The sequence below is a fragment of the Bubalus kerabau genome, chromosome 20 (assembly GCF_029407905.1).
Source record: "Bubalus kerabau isolate K-KA32 ecotype Philippines breed swamp buffalo chromosome 20, PCC_UOA_SB_1v2, whole genome shotgun sequence".
NCBI classification, from domain to species: Eukaryota; Metazoa; Chordata; class Mammalia; order Artiodactyla; family Bovidae; genus Bubalus; species Bubalus kerabau.
Genome location: NC_073643.1, coordinates 11,379,557 through 11,399,230, shown reverse-complemented (window position 1 = coordinate 11,399,230; position 19,674 = coordinate 11,379,557). Strand labels below are relative to the sequence as shown.

Genomic DNA, 19,674 nt, shown 5'->3' with positions numbered 1-19,674 from the left:
ACCGGGACATCAGCAAAGCTGGCTGAGGAACGGGAGGGGCACACAGAAGCAGACACAGGACACAGGCTTGTCCTTACCAGAGAGGGGCATGATTTGGGAAAAAATAAATGAAAGGAATTCTCTGTCCAAAACAAGAGAACGTAACAAGGGAAAATAGATTTTAAACTCAGAGATGGTCAATAGGTTGACCTGTATTTCTTTCTTTCAATGGAAACAAATGATTATTTTTTCACTGTGGGCTCAAGATCCTCAGAATAACAGTAGAATGAAAAGGACTTGGTGGTCTATCCTAGAGGGTCATCTGGTCTACCAGCAATAGCCCACAGGCTCTGCCTACTGTAGAGAGACAAGAGGGACTTGTACTGCCCTTGGCTGCTGCAAAAATGGAACCAGGACTAAAGTCATCAGCAGGCTGGGTGGAATTCCACTTGTAAAGGAGTATTTATTCACTGCCTGGCCTAAAGTTAAGAGAGAATGCTCACTCTCATTGTCCAAAAGGACCTAGTACATTGAGGGGAAATGAGAGGGCTCTGGAGGATTGGGATACTAGGGGAACATCTGTATCAGGAGCAGCAGGTGATGTCAGTTACCATCTAGATACTGATTTTAAGGTATTTGCCAACCCTCACACCAAACTCATGTGTCTCTCTCCTCCTGACTTCTAACTCAGAGGATATCCAATTCCTGCTTAGCTTGTACATGCCTTTTTATATTTTTTTGGCCATGCATCATGGCACATGGGATCTTAGTTCCTCGACCAGGGATGGAAACCCTGACCCCTGCAGGGGAAGCACAGAGGTCTTAACCGCTGGACTACCAGGAAAAGTCCCAAGCTGGTAAACTCTTAAAAAGGGTATCAGGGTATCAGACTGCAGGAGCATTAAACATAGGACAGATGACAGAGAGGAAAGCATTCTTTCTGGAGAGGAGTGGCAATGTTCTGGAATGAGACATTCACGCACCACGTCCCCACTGACAGACAGCTCAGGGCCCCCCACCCAGCATCAGTCCACCCAGCAATAGTAAAACCAGAGAACACACTCTCCCAGGAGAAACGTCATCCCCACAAGTTACAGTACCAGGGGGAACTGCGGCGTTGGCGACACGGGCAGGAGATGCTGGGGAGGAAAAGACACAGCTGGGTATTGTACGGACTGGGAGGAAGCCTGCAGGCCCTGGACAGATTGGAGGAAAGAGAAAGCTGATCAGGTTAACAGGTGAGTGCTGGGGGTTGCAATCCCACTGCCTCTGAAGCACACCACTGTCCCGCACAGGTAGACTTGGTTCAGTGCACACTGGAGAGGGGGGCCAGCCACTGATGGGAAGCCAGAGCCAGGCAGGCTGGCACCAGCCAGCCTTGGGGGAGGCTTGCTGCCCAGATAAGAAATCATGTGTGTGAAACTTCTGAAAAAACTGTAAAGCACTACAGAATTTAAAGAATTTCATGTAGTTTAGTTTTTTTTTTTTTTTAAAGAAGTATTGTGAGACTTTTCATGTTGTTGGTGGTGGTCAGATTCCCTGGCTCTAAAAATATAGTCCAAAGGCTAAGAGTTGCCAGGGTGAAAAATTTTCGTAAGAAGCAAGAAAAAAAAACAAAAGAAAACCGAGGTTCACCTTGGCAACTTCCCTGGACACCTCAGGTTTCTGTGGCCATTTCCACATGTTGCCCTAAAACAGGAGGGCAGCCCTATGTCTGTCCAAGGCACAGGTGAACAGCTAGGCCACCTTGGAATGAGCTGGTTTCTGTTCTTCCCGTTGGTAAGACATTTCATATTGAGTCTTTGCAAACACGCGCACTGCTCTGCATTGGGAATGATGACAAATAGGGCTGAATGGGATTGAGTTCCGTCCCCAAGTCAGGCTCCTTGACCATAAAAGCAGCGTTTGTCATTCCTGTTCCCAAGCACCACGCCTCAGCATGCGAGTCACTGGATGGGGTGGGTGCTCAGCTCTATCTACACTTAAGGATCCAGGTGAAGTCCCATTAGCCTATCAGCCAGGGCTCTGCGTGGCCAGCTTTTATGATGGAGTTGAGTGGACAGGGGTGGTATCCACGGGAAATAGCCCCCTTCCTGACACATCGCATGTCCGAGGCTGGCGTGACCTCCGTCTCCATGTGCCTCCCCTCCTGGTCTTCCCACCAGCTCTTACCTGAGTGACCAGGGGGCTGGCCATTTGTGGCTGGGCTGGCTGGACCTGCTGTTGGGGCTGCGGGGAGGGCTGCTGCTGGGGCTGCGGCTGGGCCTGCCCCACCATCGCACTACGCAGGGGCTGCTGGCTGGCTGGGGGGTTGTAGATGGCGGGGGTCCCATCAGGATTCACGAAGGGCTGGCCTGCAATGGGACCATACCTTGGTCAAGGGAAACTTCTCAAGCCCTCTTTGGACACAAAGAACCCCTTTGAGAGATGCTCAAGATGGAACCTGAAGACAAGGGCCAGTGGAACCCCGGGACACCAGAACCTTCACCAGGGCGAAGACTTGACTGTTTAAGACTCATCTGGTTGAGCAAAATAATGGTAGAATTAGCCCAGAGCAATTTGAGATACTGCAAATAAAGCCACCGCCTTCAGGGTGATTCACCAAAGCTAAGAGTACCTGTGCGTAGCAGCACCCGGAGAAGGAGGCCCGTCGAGCCCTGTGCGTGCGGTCCTGTACCTTGCAGCCACCAGTGAGGTAACTTACACTGAGATTAGGGCTGTTTTGCCTTGACAGCTCCGCGGCATTCAGTGACTCATTATTTACCAGTACGTTTGCTTTGCTTCCACTGGGCTGGTCACCAACTCAGAATCATTATCTGTTCCACAAATGTATGTACAACCGGAATATACCGCATGCATTCATTCACTTCTCTAAGTAGACAGTGGTTGGGGAGGGGACTGAGATTTTGAAGGTTGTGCATAATAAATCCATCATAGAACCATCTGGTCACGGGGAAGCAAATACACATTGTCTTGTCCTGTGAAATACTGGCGTGGTTCACTGTTATTGCTCCTGCCATTTGAGGAGTATTTTATAGTTTACAAAATAGTATCACTGGGACCTCATTGGGCCTCCAAGGAAGAAAGATGTCATTGTGTTGTGTTTCTGAAGAGGAAAGACAGGGCCACTAGGAAGGTTACAGGAATGAGGGGCTGAAAGGAGAAGGGTAAGGAGAAGCAAATGAAAGAGAGGGGATAAGAGGAAGGGAGGTGCGGGAGAGAAGAAATGGGTTTCCAATATGACAGGTGCAGCAACAAGCACCTCACACCCAGGGTCTTCTCTTCCAAGAATCCCACAGATGTGCAATCTCATTCCACTCTATTATTTTTTATTCATTTGGCCGTGCCACGTGGCTTGTGGGATCTTAGCTCCCTGACCAGGGATCGAACCTGTGCCCCCTGCAGTGGGAGTTCTAACAACTTAACCTCCAGCGAAGTCCCTCATTGCACTTTTAGAGACAAGATAATCAGGGTTTGGAGGGCCCAAGCAACTTATTCAGAAATAAATGAAGCAGTAACTGAGACACTTACGCAATGACTCTGGTCCATTCACCTCCCATCACACCAAACAACTTTGGTGAACTACCCAAGTTTGCATGATGAATACATGGGACAATGAATGAGGTTCCATGAAAAAAAAAAAAAAAATCCAACCATAACTGAAAACTGTTCATTAACACGTGAGAAGTTAGGAGAGGTGTGGGTCATATTTCAAGGTGGAATCACCCTCAGGATTGGTAGATAAAGAAGACCCAGAATATGGGTGAACAGATGGGCAAAGTGTCTACAGGTAAAGAGCAACGGCCTTAATTTCAACTCATTTAGGAGCTGACACGGGACTCCCCTGGCTGCCCAGTGGTTAGGACTCTGTGCTTCCACTGCAGAGCACACAGGTTCAGGTTTGATCCCAGGTCGGGCAGCTAAGATTCCAAATGCCGCATGGTGTAGCCAAAAAAAGAAAAAAAAAAACCCACCTTCCTTTAAATACTGATGAACCTATTTGCAGGGCAGGGAACAGAGATGCAGATGTGGAGAGCAGACTTATGGACACAGCAGGGAAAGGAGAGGGTGGGATGAACTGACAGTAGCATTTAAACATGTGCATCACCATGTATAGAACAGATGGCTGGTGGGAAGCTGCCGTACGACACAGGGAGCTCAAGCCCCTGCTCTGTGATGACCTGGAGGGTAGCATGGGGGTGGTGGGAGGGAGGCTGAAGAAGTATATGTGTATTTATGGCTGATTCACGTTGTTATACGGCAGAAACCTACACAACATTGTAAAGCAACCATCCTCCAATTAAAAATAAATTTTTAAACGTGAACAAATAAACACAGATGGCTCTGGAAAAAAACACCTTCCTTTAAAAAGAAGATTAGGAACTGACACGAAAGCTTTAGCATTTCCCAAATTTTCAGCACTCCTCTCAATGTGTGTGTGTGTGTGTGAGTGTGTGTGTATGTATCCAACAAGTAACTTTATATGCTGCATATTCATGAACGTACCTGCCAGAATCACAGAAGTTCTAACAGCAGTTTCATAATTAATCACAACATGTGATAGAAACGCAAATGGGCTAGAATTGTAGTCACAGGACAATGACTAAATTTAGAGGGTTTTTAAAAAATGTTCTCCATAAGCACTTGTTTCTCTATCATTGTTATTTAATTTTAGCTATGTTTTATTGTCTTATTGTTCTTTTTTCCAAAATAACTCTTCTGAATTAAAAAAAAAAAATCTGCAACCCATTTTTTCCTGTAAAACCCAACAATTCAAGAAAGAATGAAAAAAATAGCTCAATTTACAAAAATCTAATGGCCCATTTGGGGTTCTAATCCTTTGTTCTCTCCTCCTAGTTTGCATCTTACTAGGTAAGAGGAAAATTTTAGTCTTAACATTAAAAAAAAAAATAGCAACTACATATGAAATCACTTTCAAGTCAGCCTTACTCTATGCTCACACACACAAACACAAACATGCAAAGATGGAAAACAAAAAGAAAATGAACTTTACTATTTCTATGACTTTTACTTAAATTGGATTTTTTTTTTTTAAACTGCTATTTGTGGATTTTTGGTCACACCATGTGGCATGTGGGATGTTAGTTTCCTGACCAGGGACTGAACCCATGCCCCCTTCACTGGAAATGTAGAGTCTTAATTATTGGACCAGAGAAGTCCCACTATTTCTGAGACTTTTGATTTACCCCAGTGAGAACAAAGGAAGTGTGAAAAACTGACCATACTTAGGGAGAAGGCAATGGCAACTCACTCCAGTGTTCTTGCCTGGAGAATCCCAGGGACGGCGGAGCCTGGTGGGCTGCCATCTATGGGGTCGCACAGAGTCGGACACGACTAAAGTGACTTAGCAGAAGTAGCAGGGTATAAATATAACTGTAAAGTATTTAGCTGCCAATTTAGATTCTCTGTTTAAAATAATATTATTGTGCTGGGGACTAGAAGAAAGAAGTAACTCTAAATAACATGTGAAAATTACTAGGGCTTGCTTCCCTGGTCTTTGAAGGCAATGGCACCCCACTCCAGTACTCTTGCCTGGAAAATCCCATGAACGGAGGATCCTGGTGGGCTGCAGTCCATGGGGTCGCGAAGAGTCGGACATGACTGAGTGACTTCACTTTCACTTTTCGCTTTCATGCATTGGAGAAGGAAATGGCAACCCACTCCAGTGTTCGTGACTGGAGAATCCCAGGGACAGTGGAACCTGATGGGCTGCCGTCTATGGGGTCGCACAGAGTCAGACACAACTGAAGCAACTTAGCAGCTTAGCAGCAGCAGCAGCTTCCCTGGTGGCTCGGATGGTAAAGAATCTGCCTGCTATGCAGGACACCAGGTAATTCCTGGGTCGGGACAATCCCCTGGAAAAGGGAATGGCAACCCACTCCAGTATTCGTGCCTGGAGAATCCCATAGAGAAGCCTGGTGTGCTACAGTCCATGGGAAGTACTAAGAATTCACTTGGGTAGGGAGAGGGGACAGGCTCTTCTGGAAAGAGAACATAGTATAAAAGGTTGCTTTTTATGCTCACCAAGGAACAATGGAGAGAGCCGAGGAAAGTGAAAAGAGTCAAGACAGATGCCAGGGAAGAGACCAAAAACAACTTCCTATCAGGGCCGGGAGGTGACTCTTGGTTTCCAAGTCAGGCTCTGATGGCCTCTCTGTTTTCTACCTATTCACCAATCCAGATGCAATTACGATTGAGTACAGACAGCTAGTTTGAATGACAGCAGCTGAAAACCAGAGGAGAAAGGCTTACGAGCTCTAGGACTATTCCACTTAGCAGAGGTTTTCATGTCAGAATTGCAGAAGCATGCCCAGCAGGCCTGGCACGGGTGCTGGCAGGTAAAGAGGGCGTAGTGATAGCAGTAAGCCCGGGCTCTGAGCTGAGCCAGGGCAGAGAGGTTTGAATGCAGAGCATCCACCGCTCTCAAATGCATGACTTGAGGTGAAAAACGTCTCCGCTCTTCACATCATCGTGTGTAATGTGCAGCTGACATTATGTTACTAATAGATAATGACTGAGCCTCTGCATGGGACCGAGGTTCTGTTATCCGGGGATGCAAAACAAAAACGAAAAACTCAGTAGGACCTCTCCTCAGAAAGGGCTTACAAATGGGCTGGTAACAAGGAAATGAATCCAGGGGCAGGCCACACTAAAAAGAAAGTAATTATATGCTCTTGGTTTCCCATACTAAAGCATGGCCACTATGTACCTGACAGAAGGGTATTTATTTAAAAAGAAAGGGAGGGTATGATGGGAAAAATATTTTCCTTCCTAGTTCTTAAAAAGTGAGCAGTCAAATGATAAAGAAGCTGATGGCTATGGATAAGCAAAGATTACTTCAGGTCTTGGAAAGACATGTTTTTAGACAGCACACAAAAAAATTCATGGCGCATTCAAGCACAAGGCAGGAGCAGTTCAGATAAATTGATTCTAGACGTCCTGTGAAAACCAAAACGCAAAGCATTATGGAAGCCCACGAGGAGCATTCGGAACAAACCAGCCCTCAAAGGCAGCTCAAAGTCAAAGCCCTTGCAGATGGTGCATTCTTACATCTCACGCTCCTGAACTTAAGCCAGACAAAAGCAGAGCAAAGTGGCAAAACAACATACACAGACATTAACAAGGGCGTGAGGGATGCCAGTGCCTGTTGACATCTCTGGATAGCACCACATTGACAGAAAACTGCCAAAGATGAGCCTATGGCTAGAAATTTCCCGAAGGATGCTGAGTCTAAGACAGCTGGAGGAAGGTGCATCTCAAGAGTCAAACCCAGGCTTGCCTGGCAAGGATGAAGGCATGGTCCAGAGATAACTCTCGAGCAAAGAGCCTCTGATTCCTTCATCCAGATGCCCACAAAGCAAAGCAGCAGCAGTCAACGCAGGTCCAGAGTTAGAAATGGACCAAGTGGGAGCTGAGTCTAAAGCCAGACAAAGTAAAAAGTCCTGGTTGTATCTGGGGAACTGCAAGAATGTATATGGATGGGTTGGTTTCAGTTACCAAATATTCAGTGCCAAGTAAAAGCCCGGTCTGTTGTGCCGACAAAGGAAGTTTCATTTTTGTTTCAGTTAGGAGACAAATGATGGACAGGCACCTTAGAATTTCAAATCATTGCTTGTCTTCTTCCTGCTTAAGACAGATATTTTATCCATCATCATTTTACACACGAGGCACATTCTCAGATATATGACACTCGATGAAAAACTGCTCTACTCTCCACATCGGCAGGGATGATGAAGAGTAGACACTGTTTCAAAAATATGTAATTGTTGAGGACCTAAGTCTGAGCACAGTGCCTCAGGCTGCTTCATCATCCACTCCAGGGAGGCAAAAAAAATAACCAAGCGTGGCTCCTCCCCTCAAGCTCAGGAATGTGCTGGTAACTGGGAAATGGACCCTGAAGCAATTTACACAAGAAGCAAAGGAGTCACAGGCTCTGGGTTGCGTTTCTATCATGTATTGGCAGATAGGTAGTTAGGAAAGGGTTAAGAAAGGGTAAGAGGTGTGGATTCTAGGAGGGGGCAGCAATGCCAGAGAAAGATGAATTTCAGCCCAAAGGAGGCAACTTCCCAGTTTTAATAGTAGCATCATGTAAGAGATTAGATAGGGACTTCCCTGACAGTCCCGTGATTAAGATGTTGCCTTCCAATGCAGGGATTGTGGGTTCAGTCCCTGATTGCGGAGCTCAGATCCCACATGCCTCACAGAAACAATATTATAACATTCAATAAAGACTTTAAAAGTGATCCATATCAAAAAAAAATCTTAAAAAAAGAGAGATTAATAGCCTGAGACAGACTCACACACAACACACCAGAAATACACATATACACACATAAATATGATATATGACACGCATATATCTATATATGTACACTTTTTTTTCCTTTCCCTTTTTTGGCTGTATCACACAGCTTGCAGGATCTTAGTTTCCTGACCAGGTATGCAATGTGGGGCCATGGTAGTGAAAGCCCAAGTCCTAACCACTAGACCAGGAGGGGATTTTGTGCATATTTTTAATTGACAAAAATAAACACATTCTGGAAAAAAAGAAACATCACAACTTAACATCTCACCACTCATCGTGGCAAGAATAATTTAGTACGTTTTCCTCCTGGTCTAGGGAGAGTGTCATGAATGGAGACTCTGTTCAATAGTGTTATTAGATCCTTTTCTTTAGTTAGGACTCTTTTGCAAAAGAGATATTTCAATAACAGCTCTAAATTACTCATGCCAATGTATAAAAATTGGGACTTGGCACCAGGAAGCACTGTCTTCCCTTTTCTATAAACAAGATTATAGATGATAATATACACATACACACGCACATCCACGCTATCATTACAAATCATTGTCCCCTAAAAAATACTCTGTTGAGCTTTTTGGAAACACTCTGCAATTCTGGTTAAAACATACCACTCAAAACTACGCCTAGTGGATACTCTTGTCTACAAACCCTCCCTATCTCAATTAAAAGTGAAAGAATTTAAGCTGACAGCATCGGATCACACTTTGATCTGTGCCCAGAGTAATGGATATGATCTTGGTTTTCTTTTCATTTCCTTTATAGTACTTACAATGATCCAGATAAAATAAAAGCAATCTAATATCCTCCTTACAAGTATCTAATCTGAAAGCTTTCAAATGGTTTTCAATAAAATGATTACGCCTTCTTTCCCCTCAAGCTTATGGCATTTTCAAAATGTCTCAGCCATACACCGTGCCTTGAGAATGTGCCATATGCTTTCATGAAAATGTCGCAATTATTCAAGTAAGTATTTTACTATCATGCTTACGCATCTCTGAATTTCCTAATTACTAGACATGTGAAAACATGGAGTCACAGCACTTTTATGAGATTCTTAACCAGAGCTGCATTTAAAATTTTAGGTCATCAAAGAAATACTCTGGAATAATTTAAACCAAACCACAGATATATTTTGAGAAAATTCAAAAAATTTTTCCATTTCTTTTAAAGGTTTCTAGAGAAATGACTTACTGATGTCAAGCCTTCCAACCCAGGGTTCCCCAACCCTGGCACTACTGACATCTTGGAGCTGGATAATCTTCTGGTGTCAGGGGCTGTCCTGTGCATTTGGAGATGTGTAGTAGCATCTCTGGTCTCTCTCCTTAGATGTCAGTAGGAGCCCCTCCTCCCCAGGTCATGATAATCAAAATATCTGCAGATATTGCCAAATGGCCTTGGATACATGGGAAAATTGCCTCCCATGCAATTTTCATTCAATCCCATGCAGGTTAAGAAATATCCCTCACAGAGCAGGTGTTCATTAGTCTATCTGCCCAGTGCTCTGGGTCCTCTGAAGTTATTGTGCAAGTTAACTGACACCTAGAGAAATTAAATTAGTACTAAGCAATTTAAGATGTACAAACTCTTAGGTATAGAACAAACCACAAGGATACATTGCACCACATGGGGAATATAGCCAGTGTTTTACAATAACTGTAAATGGAGTATAAACTTTAAAAATTGTAAAGCACTGTATTTTGCACCTGTAACTTACATAATGTTATAGAACTATACTTCGATTTTAAATAAGTAAAAAACAAAAGCCAGCAATGCCCATTCATCATGAAAGAAACAGTAGTCATGAAATGAGCAATTTTCCAAATCCCACCAAAACCAGCCTAACCCTAAAATTCCTGAAATACATAACACCCTGTCCTCTGTATTCCCTTGCCACTGCTGTTCCTTATTTCCCAGTGGGATCTGTGTGGGGTTGTCAGATGAGAAGACAGTCTATGTAATGAAGAATCTGCTCTGTGTCCAATTGAGATCTCAAGTTCCTGAAATTATCTTGCATGTAAAAACACTTTGAACAACAACAAGCTAACCATGGGTTTAGCCTGAGAAATATCAATTTTCAGTGAGTACCTCACAGTTTATCACTCAACAGTTTCTGATCTTAGCTCCCAGGAATACATGAGGGAGACCATGCCCAGGAAAGAGAGACCAGAGAGAAAAGTATATTTCTAAAAATATCTGTATTTTGATTTCCACATCAATATTGATATCGATACCAAGATACAGATTCCAGCTCTCTATAGATCTGCTCTTTCTAAAACAAGACCCTCCACCACCATTTAGGCCCCAGGAATTCTCAGACCACTGGATAGAAAATTCAAAAGCTCAAATTCAACTTCAAGACCTCTGATCTTGTGTCTCAGTCAAAGAGAGGTGATGAACAAACCTGTGTGTGGATTAAGGAGGATGCTTCCAGGTGGGATGCCTGTGGCAGCTTCGAGCGGAAGAAGGATGTAGCTGGTGCTGCTGGGAGCGACCTGGCCCCCCATCCCATTCTCTGGGTAGGTCACACAGCCAGGAGAAGTGGCTGCCACGCCCGAGACCAGCGGAGTGCTCTGGAGAGGCGGATACGTGCGTGACAGCGATCCTGAGGAGCCTGCACTGCTGGAGGACTCGGAACCTACCAGAGAGACATAGATCAATGAGTCATTCCACATGGAGAAGGGGAGAGAAACCACTCCTTACTGTAAACAGTCCATCACTAAAGAATCTGAGGTGTCTGCTGCAGGATGAGACTAACTAATGCCTCTCCCACATTTTATTGAAATATTTGTCACATGTTTTTCAGATGTATCAGATTCCCAGGAAAAGAGAGATGAATAATGAGCCCTCAGTTCCTGGCATCTCGCACACTGCTAGGGTGATGAGCTGGTAAACGGTACCATAAAGCTCGGAACTCAGTGCCTGAAAATTCCTGTCTCCTTGAGTAGAGAATGATGTGGAAAGATCTTACTGAGCTTGAGTACAACACTAAAATGGCTGGGGACTTCCCTGGTGGTCCAGTGGTTAAGAATCCACCTTGCAATGCAGGGGACGTGGGTTCCATCCCTGTTGGGGGAACAGAGATCTCATGTGATGCGCGGCAAAAAAGCTCACATACCACTACTAGAGAGCCCATGCACTGTAATGAAAGATCTCTCCTGATTCAAAGAAGATCCTACATGCTGTTAACTAAGACCCGAAGAAGCCAAATAAATGTTGTTATTCAGTCACTAAGTCCTGTCTGGTGTCTGACTGTTTGTGGCCCCATGGACTACAGCATGCCAGGCTCCTCTGTCCTCCACTGTCTCCCAGACTTTGCTCAAATTCCTGTCCACTGAAGCCAAATAAATAAATACATAAAAGTTAAAATGACTGGGATGGAGGTTAAAATGACTGCAGTTTAAGGAGGAGTCCACAGTCATGTAGATGGTTCTAAAGTACTGGTTCTTCAACATCCATAAACCTGAATTTTGAAAAAGTCATAGTCAGAAGTGATCTTTCCCTTCAAATATGAGTAGAAGAACTGGCTCATTCCTTTTAATTAAGATCTAGGAAGTGCTTAAGATCTGCACCAGATCTTGCATATTCACATTATTAATATGATCAAGAGGTAAATCAAGGAGGTCTTGGCCATTATGATAATGACTGATCATTCTTCAGATGACACAAGACCATGGCGGGGATTTGTGGACTGACGATTTTTCACATACGCAGGTAACTGGGTCAGTGTGCAGAAGCCACCGAGATGGAATTCAATGCTAATCATCTCCCTTTCCCTCCAATGTGGACAAGAAAAGCTACATTCCAAGTCCATGAGACACCAGCAACCAGAGCCAGGCAGCTCCAGTGCCCTTGACTGTGGTTGTTTTGGGGCCCTGAATATTAAATCAGAGCCTCAGAGAGAAACTGCACCAAGCCAAATTTCTACATCTGTGGATTCAGACTAATGGATTGAGTGACATCACAGCTTGTAAGAGTGGAGTATAAGAAACTTTAAAATCTATTAGCCCACACTATTGATTTATATCATTAAAAATTCATTGTTCTGTGTCACTAGAGGTTAATATATATATAAAGAATATTTAAGATTGTTTTGAAGATTCTAAAATGTGGCTTTAAACTGGAGAACGTTTAAAATAAGTGAGAGGAATATAATGTGACTGCAGAGAAAAGGGACCACTAGAGAGTGCGGTAATATTTTTGTTTTTATTTTTGAATACAAGGTGTGAATTTATTTTCAAATTCGAATCAAACATGGTAGAGTGGCTTAAAATCTTAAACTAAGTTATCTGAATTGAACACATTCAGAATTGGGCAGAAATAGTCATGACTATGTTGCCGCATTCCTTCTCAGAGAGACCATTTCTTGTCCTTCAAAGTACAGTATCATCAATGTTGGAGTGTAATTAAATTATTTTCTCATTGACTCTTTTAAGGGACACCTAAAAGTATATAAAAATAAAAGTCAAGTTATCCTGAATTAGAAGGATAGTGATATTTACTGGGTGCATAGTATGTGTGGACATCTTGATAAAACCTCTAATTTGAAGGACTATGACTACGCACACAGGGAGGGAAATGGAAGCACAGAGAAGGCAGCTAACTCAAGCCAACTCATACAGCCAGATAATGACCCAGCTGGGATGTGGTCTAGGCAGACTGATCTAGATTTGACCATGACCCAATACTGACCGACATCAGGGTTCTTGGTGGGAATCTCCAGTGCTTTTTTGATTATTCAGAATGATCAAGTTGCAGGTGAATTCAAGATGGTCCATCTAACTAATGGTGATATAGTTCTGAATAATATATGGGTACAAAGCGGGAGGGATGAATTGGGAGACTGAGACTGACATATGTGCACTATTGATACTATGCATGAAACAGATAACTAATTGAGAATCTACAAGGAACTCTAATCAATGCTCTTTGGTGATCTAAATGGGAAGGAAATCCAAAAGAGAGGGGATATATATATGTATGGCTGATTCTCTTTTCTGTACAGTAGAAACGAACACATGGTAAAGTAACATACTCCAATAAAAGTTAGTTAAAACATATGGGCAGAAAAAGAAAGGATCTAAAGGGAAATGTGGGAATGGTGAGGGTAGCTGTGGGAACACACGGCTAACATGCCTGATCCTGAAGTCACTGCTCACTGCAAGCTGTAGTGTGTGTTTGTGGACTTGTGTCTATGATGTGAGGCTACAGTCCAAGTCTGACACTTAAGAGTCAACAACAACAACAACAGTAATAATACAGTAACACTTTCCGCCTCCAGGCATTGAAGGTCACACACAATTGATTCAGCCTGCGTCCAGGCTGATGGGTTAGACAATGAGAAAAACTGGGGCCCAGGAAAGAATCTAGGCCCAGCCTGGGCATGTGTGTTGGTGCTGGAGACGGATACACATAGACGGATGTGCCTCTATAAAATCCAAAAGATGATTTCACCTTGGCTTTTGGAAGATGGCCATTGATCATTGATTGGCAATATCATAAATTTCCTTCTACTGGCTGAGAAAAAGCAGCAGCTTCAATAGGAACAATGACGAGACGAGGTAAATACAGGGCCCACAGGTTAAGAGAAAGAGAAGAAGGAAAAGTAAATTTGGCTTAAACTCTCAACACTTGCAAAGATGGAACCAGCGAGATTCTTTGAAGGGATGGCTCAGCCAGGATCATGCAGCCTGGCTGGTGTCTAACCAGCTTTGAACAGTTTCTGAACATCAGGTAAAGCAATATTCTACATATAACCATAATTAACGGCAGTTCTTGATTAAAAAATGGATGCTACCAATGGTGATAAAAGTCACAGGAGTAGAAGTGATCACAGTTTTATAAAAAATTAATATTTGAGAACTTTACTACTTTGGGCACTGAGAGGGTTTGTGTTTTCTTTTTTCAGGGACTTAGTGATAGCAACAGCAAATATTTAACCAGTATGTCAGTATGGCCAAGTGCCACACTGATAATTCTGTATGAATTATCTAATCTACTTTGCACAGCAACATTGCTTTGCAGATGAGAGCTGATCCTCAGAGATGCTAGGTAAATTTCCCAAGTGCAGTGGAGAAGTCTGAGTTCAAACAGAGGCAACACAATTCCAGGGACCACTCTTGAAGCCTACAGGTCACGTGTTTACGCTAGGGTCATTCCAGCAAGAACCGGTGGGACCAGGGCCGTCACCAGGCCTGATCAAGTTCCAGGAGATACTGCCCAGAAATGCAGCACTACTCATAATGGGTTGCTCAGAAGTCGGAAGTTGGACCTGGAGGGGCAGCTGGTGGGAGGTGAGGAGAGAAGATACCAGGGTGACAGCTGTAGGTGAACACTCAAGAGGAGACATGAAAAGGGAAAGATGGAAAGAGACTGGGGAAGAGATAACAAGGCAGACACAATGGAAATCCGGGGAAAGGCTGGGGCAGAAAGGGAAGGGTAGGGGCAGACTCCCTTGGAGAAGGGAGTGCACCATTCATTCCCTAGGGAGGGAGTTTTGGCTCTAGCTCTGCCAGAATTCCTTGTATTTTCCTCCGGAAGTGACTTCTTTTTTTTAGATCTCAGTGTCTTCTTTTGTAAAATGCAAGTCACCAGACTAAAGGATGAGTAGAGATGAGGACGATGCCTTGAAGTTCCCCTTAGTTTAACACGCTTTAGACAGATTTCTTCCTGATTGTAGGCCCCCTTCCTCCCTTTTCATAGAACATCTTTGTTCCTTTAAGATGCAAATCTTCTCCCAGCCTCTTACCAGTTTTACAACCAGGAAAGGTCTTTCTTAAGGATGTGGGAGCCATGCCTTTGAAGTGTAATCCTCAAGAAAAAAATGGTGCCTTTCTCTGCTAGTCTCTGCACCAATCAGTAAACACAAGGGGTCTAATTAAATTGACCCATCACTTATGTAAGCTCCTCTAGCATCTTTCTCTAGCGCACTTACAGACTCTCCTGTCTTTGTTTCTGCAGGGCTCAGCTTACTTTCTCTCTCCTACTCCAAGAGTCTTGACCTCACTGGATTAGATATGGGTGAAGTCTTTCTTGCCTGTTTAACTCATCAGGGACAATTTTTCTTTTACAGGTACCCTGAACAGGAAAAAGAACATTTTCCTCCTGAATCCAGGAAAATGTCTCCAGAACCAGGGATCAGAGTTCAGTGGAACTCTGAACTAAAACTTCTGAAATAACGAGGGAAAGGATATCCAGGATGCATTAGCAGAGTGATGAACATTATCACAAAGAAAAGGAAGTGATGGAAAGATGACATGTCTTGCATTGGTTCCAGAGATATCCTGGGGCACAGACCAGCAAGATGACAACAGCAAGGATACCCTTGCAACCAGAAAATAAGATGCCAGGTCATGTCAATTTTGTGAAAACCAAGCAGAACGCGGTCTTACTTTTCCAGAGCAGCTATTTCTCAAGCTTGGTTTGTAGACAAGCCATCTGTGCTTGAACAAACTTCTCCTGTGATCTCGATGCAGCTAAAGTTGAGAAGCCCTGCTCTGACATCAAGAGGGAAGGACAGTAGTCAAACAACATGGTGTGGCCAGTGTGGAAAGAAACAGAGGTTACCCACTTATTTCTCAACCCCATGTCCACAGCAGCACTATCTACAGTAGCTAAGACATGGATGCAGCCTAAATGTCCATAAGTGGATGAATGGATAAAGAAGATGTGGTACATTTACAATGGAATATTACTCAGCTACAAAAAAAGAAGGAAATAAAGTCATTTTGCAACGACATGGATGGACCTAGAGATGATTACACTAAGTAAAATAAGCCAGAAAGGCAAATATCCTATGATATCACTTATACGTGGACTCTAAAAAACTGATACTGCTGCTGCTGCTGCTGCTAAGTCGCTTCAGTCGTGTCCGACTCTGTGCGACTCCATAGATGGCAGCCCACCAGGCTCCCCCGTCCCTGGGATTCTCCAGGCAAGAACACTGGAGTGGGTTGCCATTTCCTTCTCCAATGCATGAAAGTGAAAAGTGAAATTGAAGTCGCTCAGTCGTGTCCGACTCTTAGCGACCCCATGAACTGGAGCCCACCAGGCTCCTCCGTCCATGGGATTTGCCAGGCAAGAGTACTGGAGTGGGGTGCCATTGATACAGATGAACTTATTTATAAAACAGAAACAGACATACAGACTTTGAAAACAAACTTACGGCTCCCAGTGGGGGAAAAGGGGACGGTGAAAAATGAGGAGGCTGGGATTAACAGATGCACACTACTATATAAAAATAGATAACCAACGAAGACCTACTGTACAGCACAGGGAATTCTACTCAACACTCTGTAATAATCTATATGGGAAAAGAGCCTGAAAAAGAAAGGATATGTGTGTATGTGTAATTAAACCACTTTAATTAAACATCTGAAACTAACACAACATTTTAAGTAAACTATACCCCAATATAAAATAAAAATCCCCCCCCACAACAACCAACCAAAAAATAAAAACACACAACATGGTGTGGCCAGCGTGGAAAGAGACAGATGACACGGTATTCTTAATTCTCAACCCCACTGCCACTACCAAGAGAGAATGGGGCTGCAACCATTCAAGTCCTCTTCCCCATGAGGATGTGCTGAAATCAGCTGCCTCCACAGACCTTCGCTGGGCCCCTGGTAACTGACCATGGCCATGCGCAGGGCGGAGGGTACAAGACGGGAAATGCAGCCCAGATCTCAAGAGGATGTGCTTGCACGTTTTGACTTCAGTAACATGCTTTTCCCCAAATGTAGGAAAATGTGTTTCCCATCTGGAAAGCATCTCATTATTATCTATTTGAAGCTAGAACCTATGTAATTAGAGGAGGAGCAGGAGAACTTAAATGTCTCCAGACTGAGTTTCGAAAAGGTCAAAAGAGCTTGCCATTCCACTGTGAACAATAAAGTAAAAAACAAAACAAAAACAAAACTGGAAACCTGGTATGATTCTGAAGCTCCATGACAGCGGAATTGACAGCTTTGCTTCATAAAACCATCCTGAGAGATTGTAAGTTTGTTTTGACATCCTATCTTGATCTCCTGTAATTTTTTTTTCTTGCCATTCCTATACCTTGACAGGCTTTCAAATGGAGATGCTTAGATGAAAAGAAAAAAAAAAATGTCTGAAGCACTTACAGCTTCTAATCATTCTTCAAAGAACATGGCATTTTAGCATTCTTGAAGTGTTTTAAATGTTTCCAAAGAGCTCTGCTTTGGAGATGACTGGTGGTTGGTGTGTGGAGAAGAACTATTAATTTGAAAATCTTAAGTGCTCTTTGGGTGTGCTGGAATTTTTAAGTGCACCATTTAAGGTACTTGGTTTCTGCGTTTGAAGGAGATTTAAAACTATTTAACCTTTCTTAGTTTGCAAGAGCTCAAGTGCACCATGGTGGATTTTCTTGACTCCAGTTGCTGCAGTAGTGGGGTATAAGAGCAACCGATTATAGGAAGAAACCAAGAATTCACCAAATGGTGAATAAAAATGCCAAAAGGCAGGGCAGGTCCACCTGACTGTTTCCAAGAAGCAGGATGAGTGTGTGTGTGTGTGTCTGTGTGTGTATATATAAAGTAGTGGCTGAGACTAAATGCTATTAATTTTCTGCCTATATAGGAAAACACAAGATAATTTCTTAGGAAGCACTTGTCAACAACATAATTATGTTAAGCCATTAGCATAATGAGCCGAGATTTCACAAAGTCTCTGAGCAGTTGTGAGAAGCTTGGTTGGGACTGTATTCACAGTGGAGAGTAGCATGTTTTTTAACCTCTGGTTGGTGTTGCCCATTCACCATTGCCCTGGGGTCCTGGCCTCCCACTCTCCACACCCAGGCTAGGAATCCGGGAGCTGTGTACCCTGACCTCCAGACGCATCCCTGGACTACAACTCTCAACTCTCAACCTTAGGTGGGAGTCAGGGCCTCCAAACTTCCAAGGCAAAATCAAAACCAAAGGAAAACAATTCCATGCTAACATCGCAAACTTAAAGTTCATGGAGAGCTACTGAATGGTCAATCAGTCAGCTTCCAGGGATTTTTTCAAGTTTTTTGATTGTGGCCATTTGAAAATAATTTGAAACTGATGGTAAGGGATACTTGTGAGACAGAAGAGCTGGAAAGGGCAGACCATGAGGGATATTTCATAGACTGCTATGAATCCCATGGTGTTATGCGTCCATCAGTGGTAAGGTGTTTCAGGTTAATGGTTCTCTTAGATTTTTCATCATTGTGCATGTCTCAAAGACTGTTCATGCAAACCTGAACCAACTATGTCAGAAGATCACTATTCACTTGTATGAAAAAAAAAAATAGGAAAACATTAAAGAGATACATGCACCTAGCTACTTGGAAATGAAAACTTTCTGAGGCTCTTTTTCCTTAACTGCAAAACATTAAAAAGAAATAATAAAAATAAGCAAGAATTAGTGTTTATTGAAGGCTTATAACTTGCTAGCATGATTGGAATTTCTTTGTGTATATTAATTCTTAGTCTTTGCAATAACTTGCAATAAAGGTACTATGATTAGACCTATTTCTCAAATGAGGAAACAAATAAGTTCAGTAACTTACCTCAGATCATACTAAGTAAAGTGTGAAGTGTTAATTGCTCAGTCATGTCTGACTCTGCAGCCCCATGGACTGTAGCCCACCAGGCTCTCTGTCCATGGGATTTCCCATGCAAGAATCCTGGAGTGGGTTGCCATTTCCGCCTCCAGGGGATCTTTCCAACCCAAGAATGAAATCTGGGACAGATTCTTTACTGCCTGAGCCATATACTAAGAGTTAACCAGAGCAAGAACTGAAACAATTAATATTATAATTATCTGACAATGTAGTTTTAAAGAATAAAGCATAATATTAAATGTAAAAAATAGCTAACCTTGGTTAAATACTTGGCTTGTACAGGTGCCTCAGTAACTGATTTTATATAAATGATCAAATTTTAAATTACAATAGTTCACTGAGGGGAGTGAGAATAACATTCTATTATCACTTACATTTTATAGAGAAGGAAACTGAAGATAAGAACTGGGTTCAATCATGAACCCCAGGCACACGACTCGTGAGAACAGTATGGTTATTTCAGTGGCGACTCCTGACTTTTGGGCTATCCCAGGGACTAATAACATTCACCTCATCATCATGGGCTTTTCTGGTGGCTCAGACAGTAAAGAATCCACCTGCAATGTGGGAGACCTGGGTTCGATCCCTGGGTTGGGATGATCCCTTGGAGGAGGGCATGGCAACCCACTCCAGTATTCTTGCCTGGAAAATCCCCATGGACAGAGGAGCCTGGAGGGCTACAGTCCATAGGGTCACAAACAGTTGGACACGACTGAGTGACTAAGCACAGCACAGCACATCATCTTTAGTTCAGGGAACTCAG

At 43.3% G+C, this 19,674-nt stretch overlaps 1 protein-coding gene across 19 annotated transcripts in view; it reads right to left on the bottom strand.

Moving 5' to 3' along the window:
• The window catches only part of ARPP21 (cAMP regulated phosphoprotein 21), a 165,353-nt gene that overhangs the window by 58,477 nt on the left and 87,202 nt on the right, over positions 1–19,674 (bottom strand). For 16 of the 19 annotated variants that reach the window (XM_055557344.1, XM_055557342.1, XM_055557336.1 and 13 more), the window contains 3 exons: positions 10,707–10,940; positions 2,152–2,333; positions 1,080–1,175 (listed from right to left, as the gene is read on the bottom strand). In XM_055557344.1, coding sequence (XP_055413319.1) covers positions 1,080–1,175; positions 2,152–2,333; positions 10,707–10,940 — 512 coding nt within the window. Of the gene's footprint in view, positions 1–1,079; positions 1,176–2,151; positions 2,334–10,706; positions 10,941–19,674 lie in introns of those variants that run through there. The other 3 variants (XR_008705975.1, XR_008705973.1, XR_008705974.1) reach the window with 2 other exon arrangements.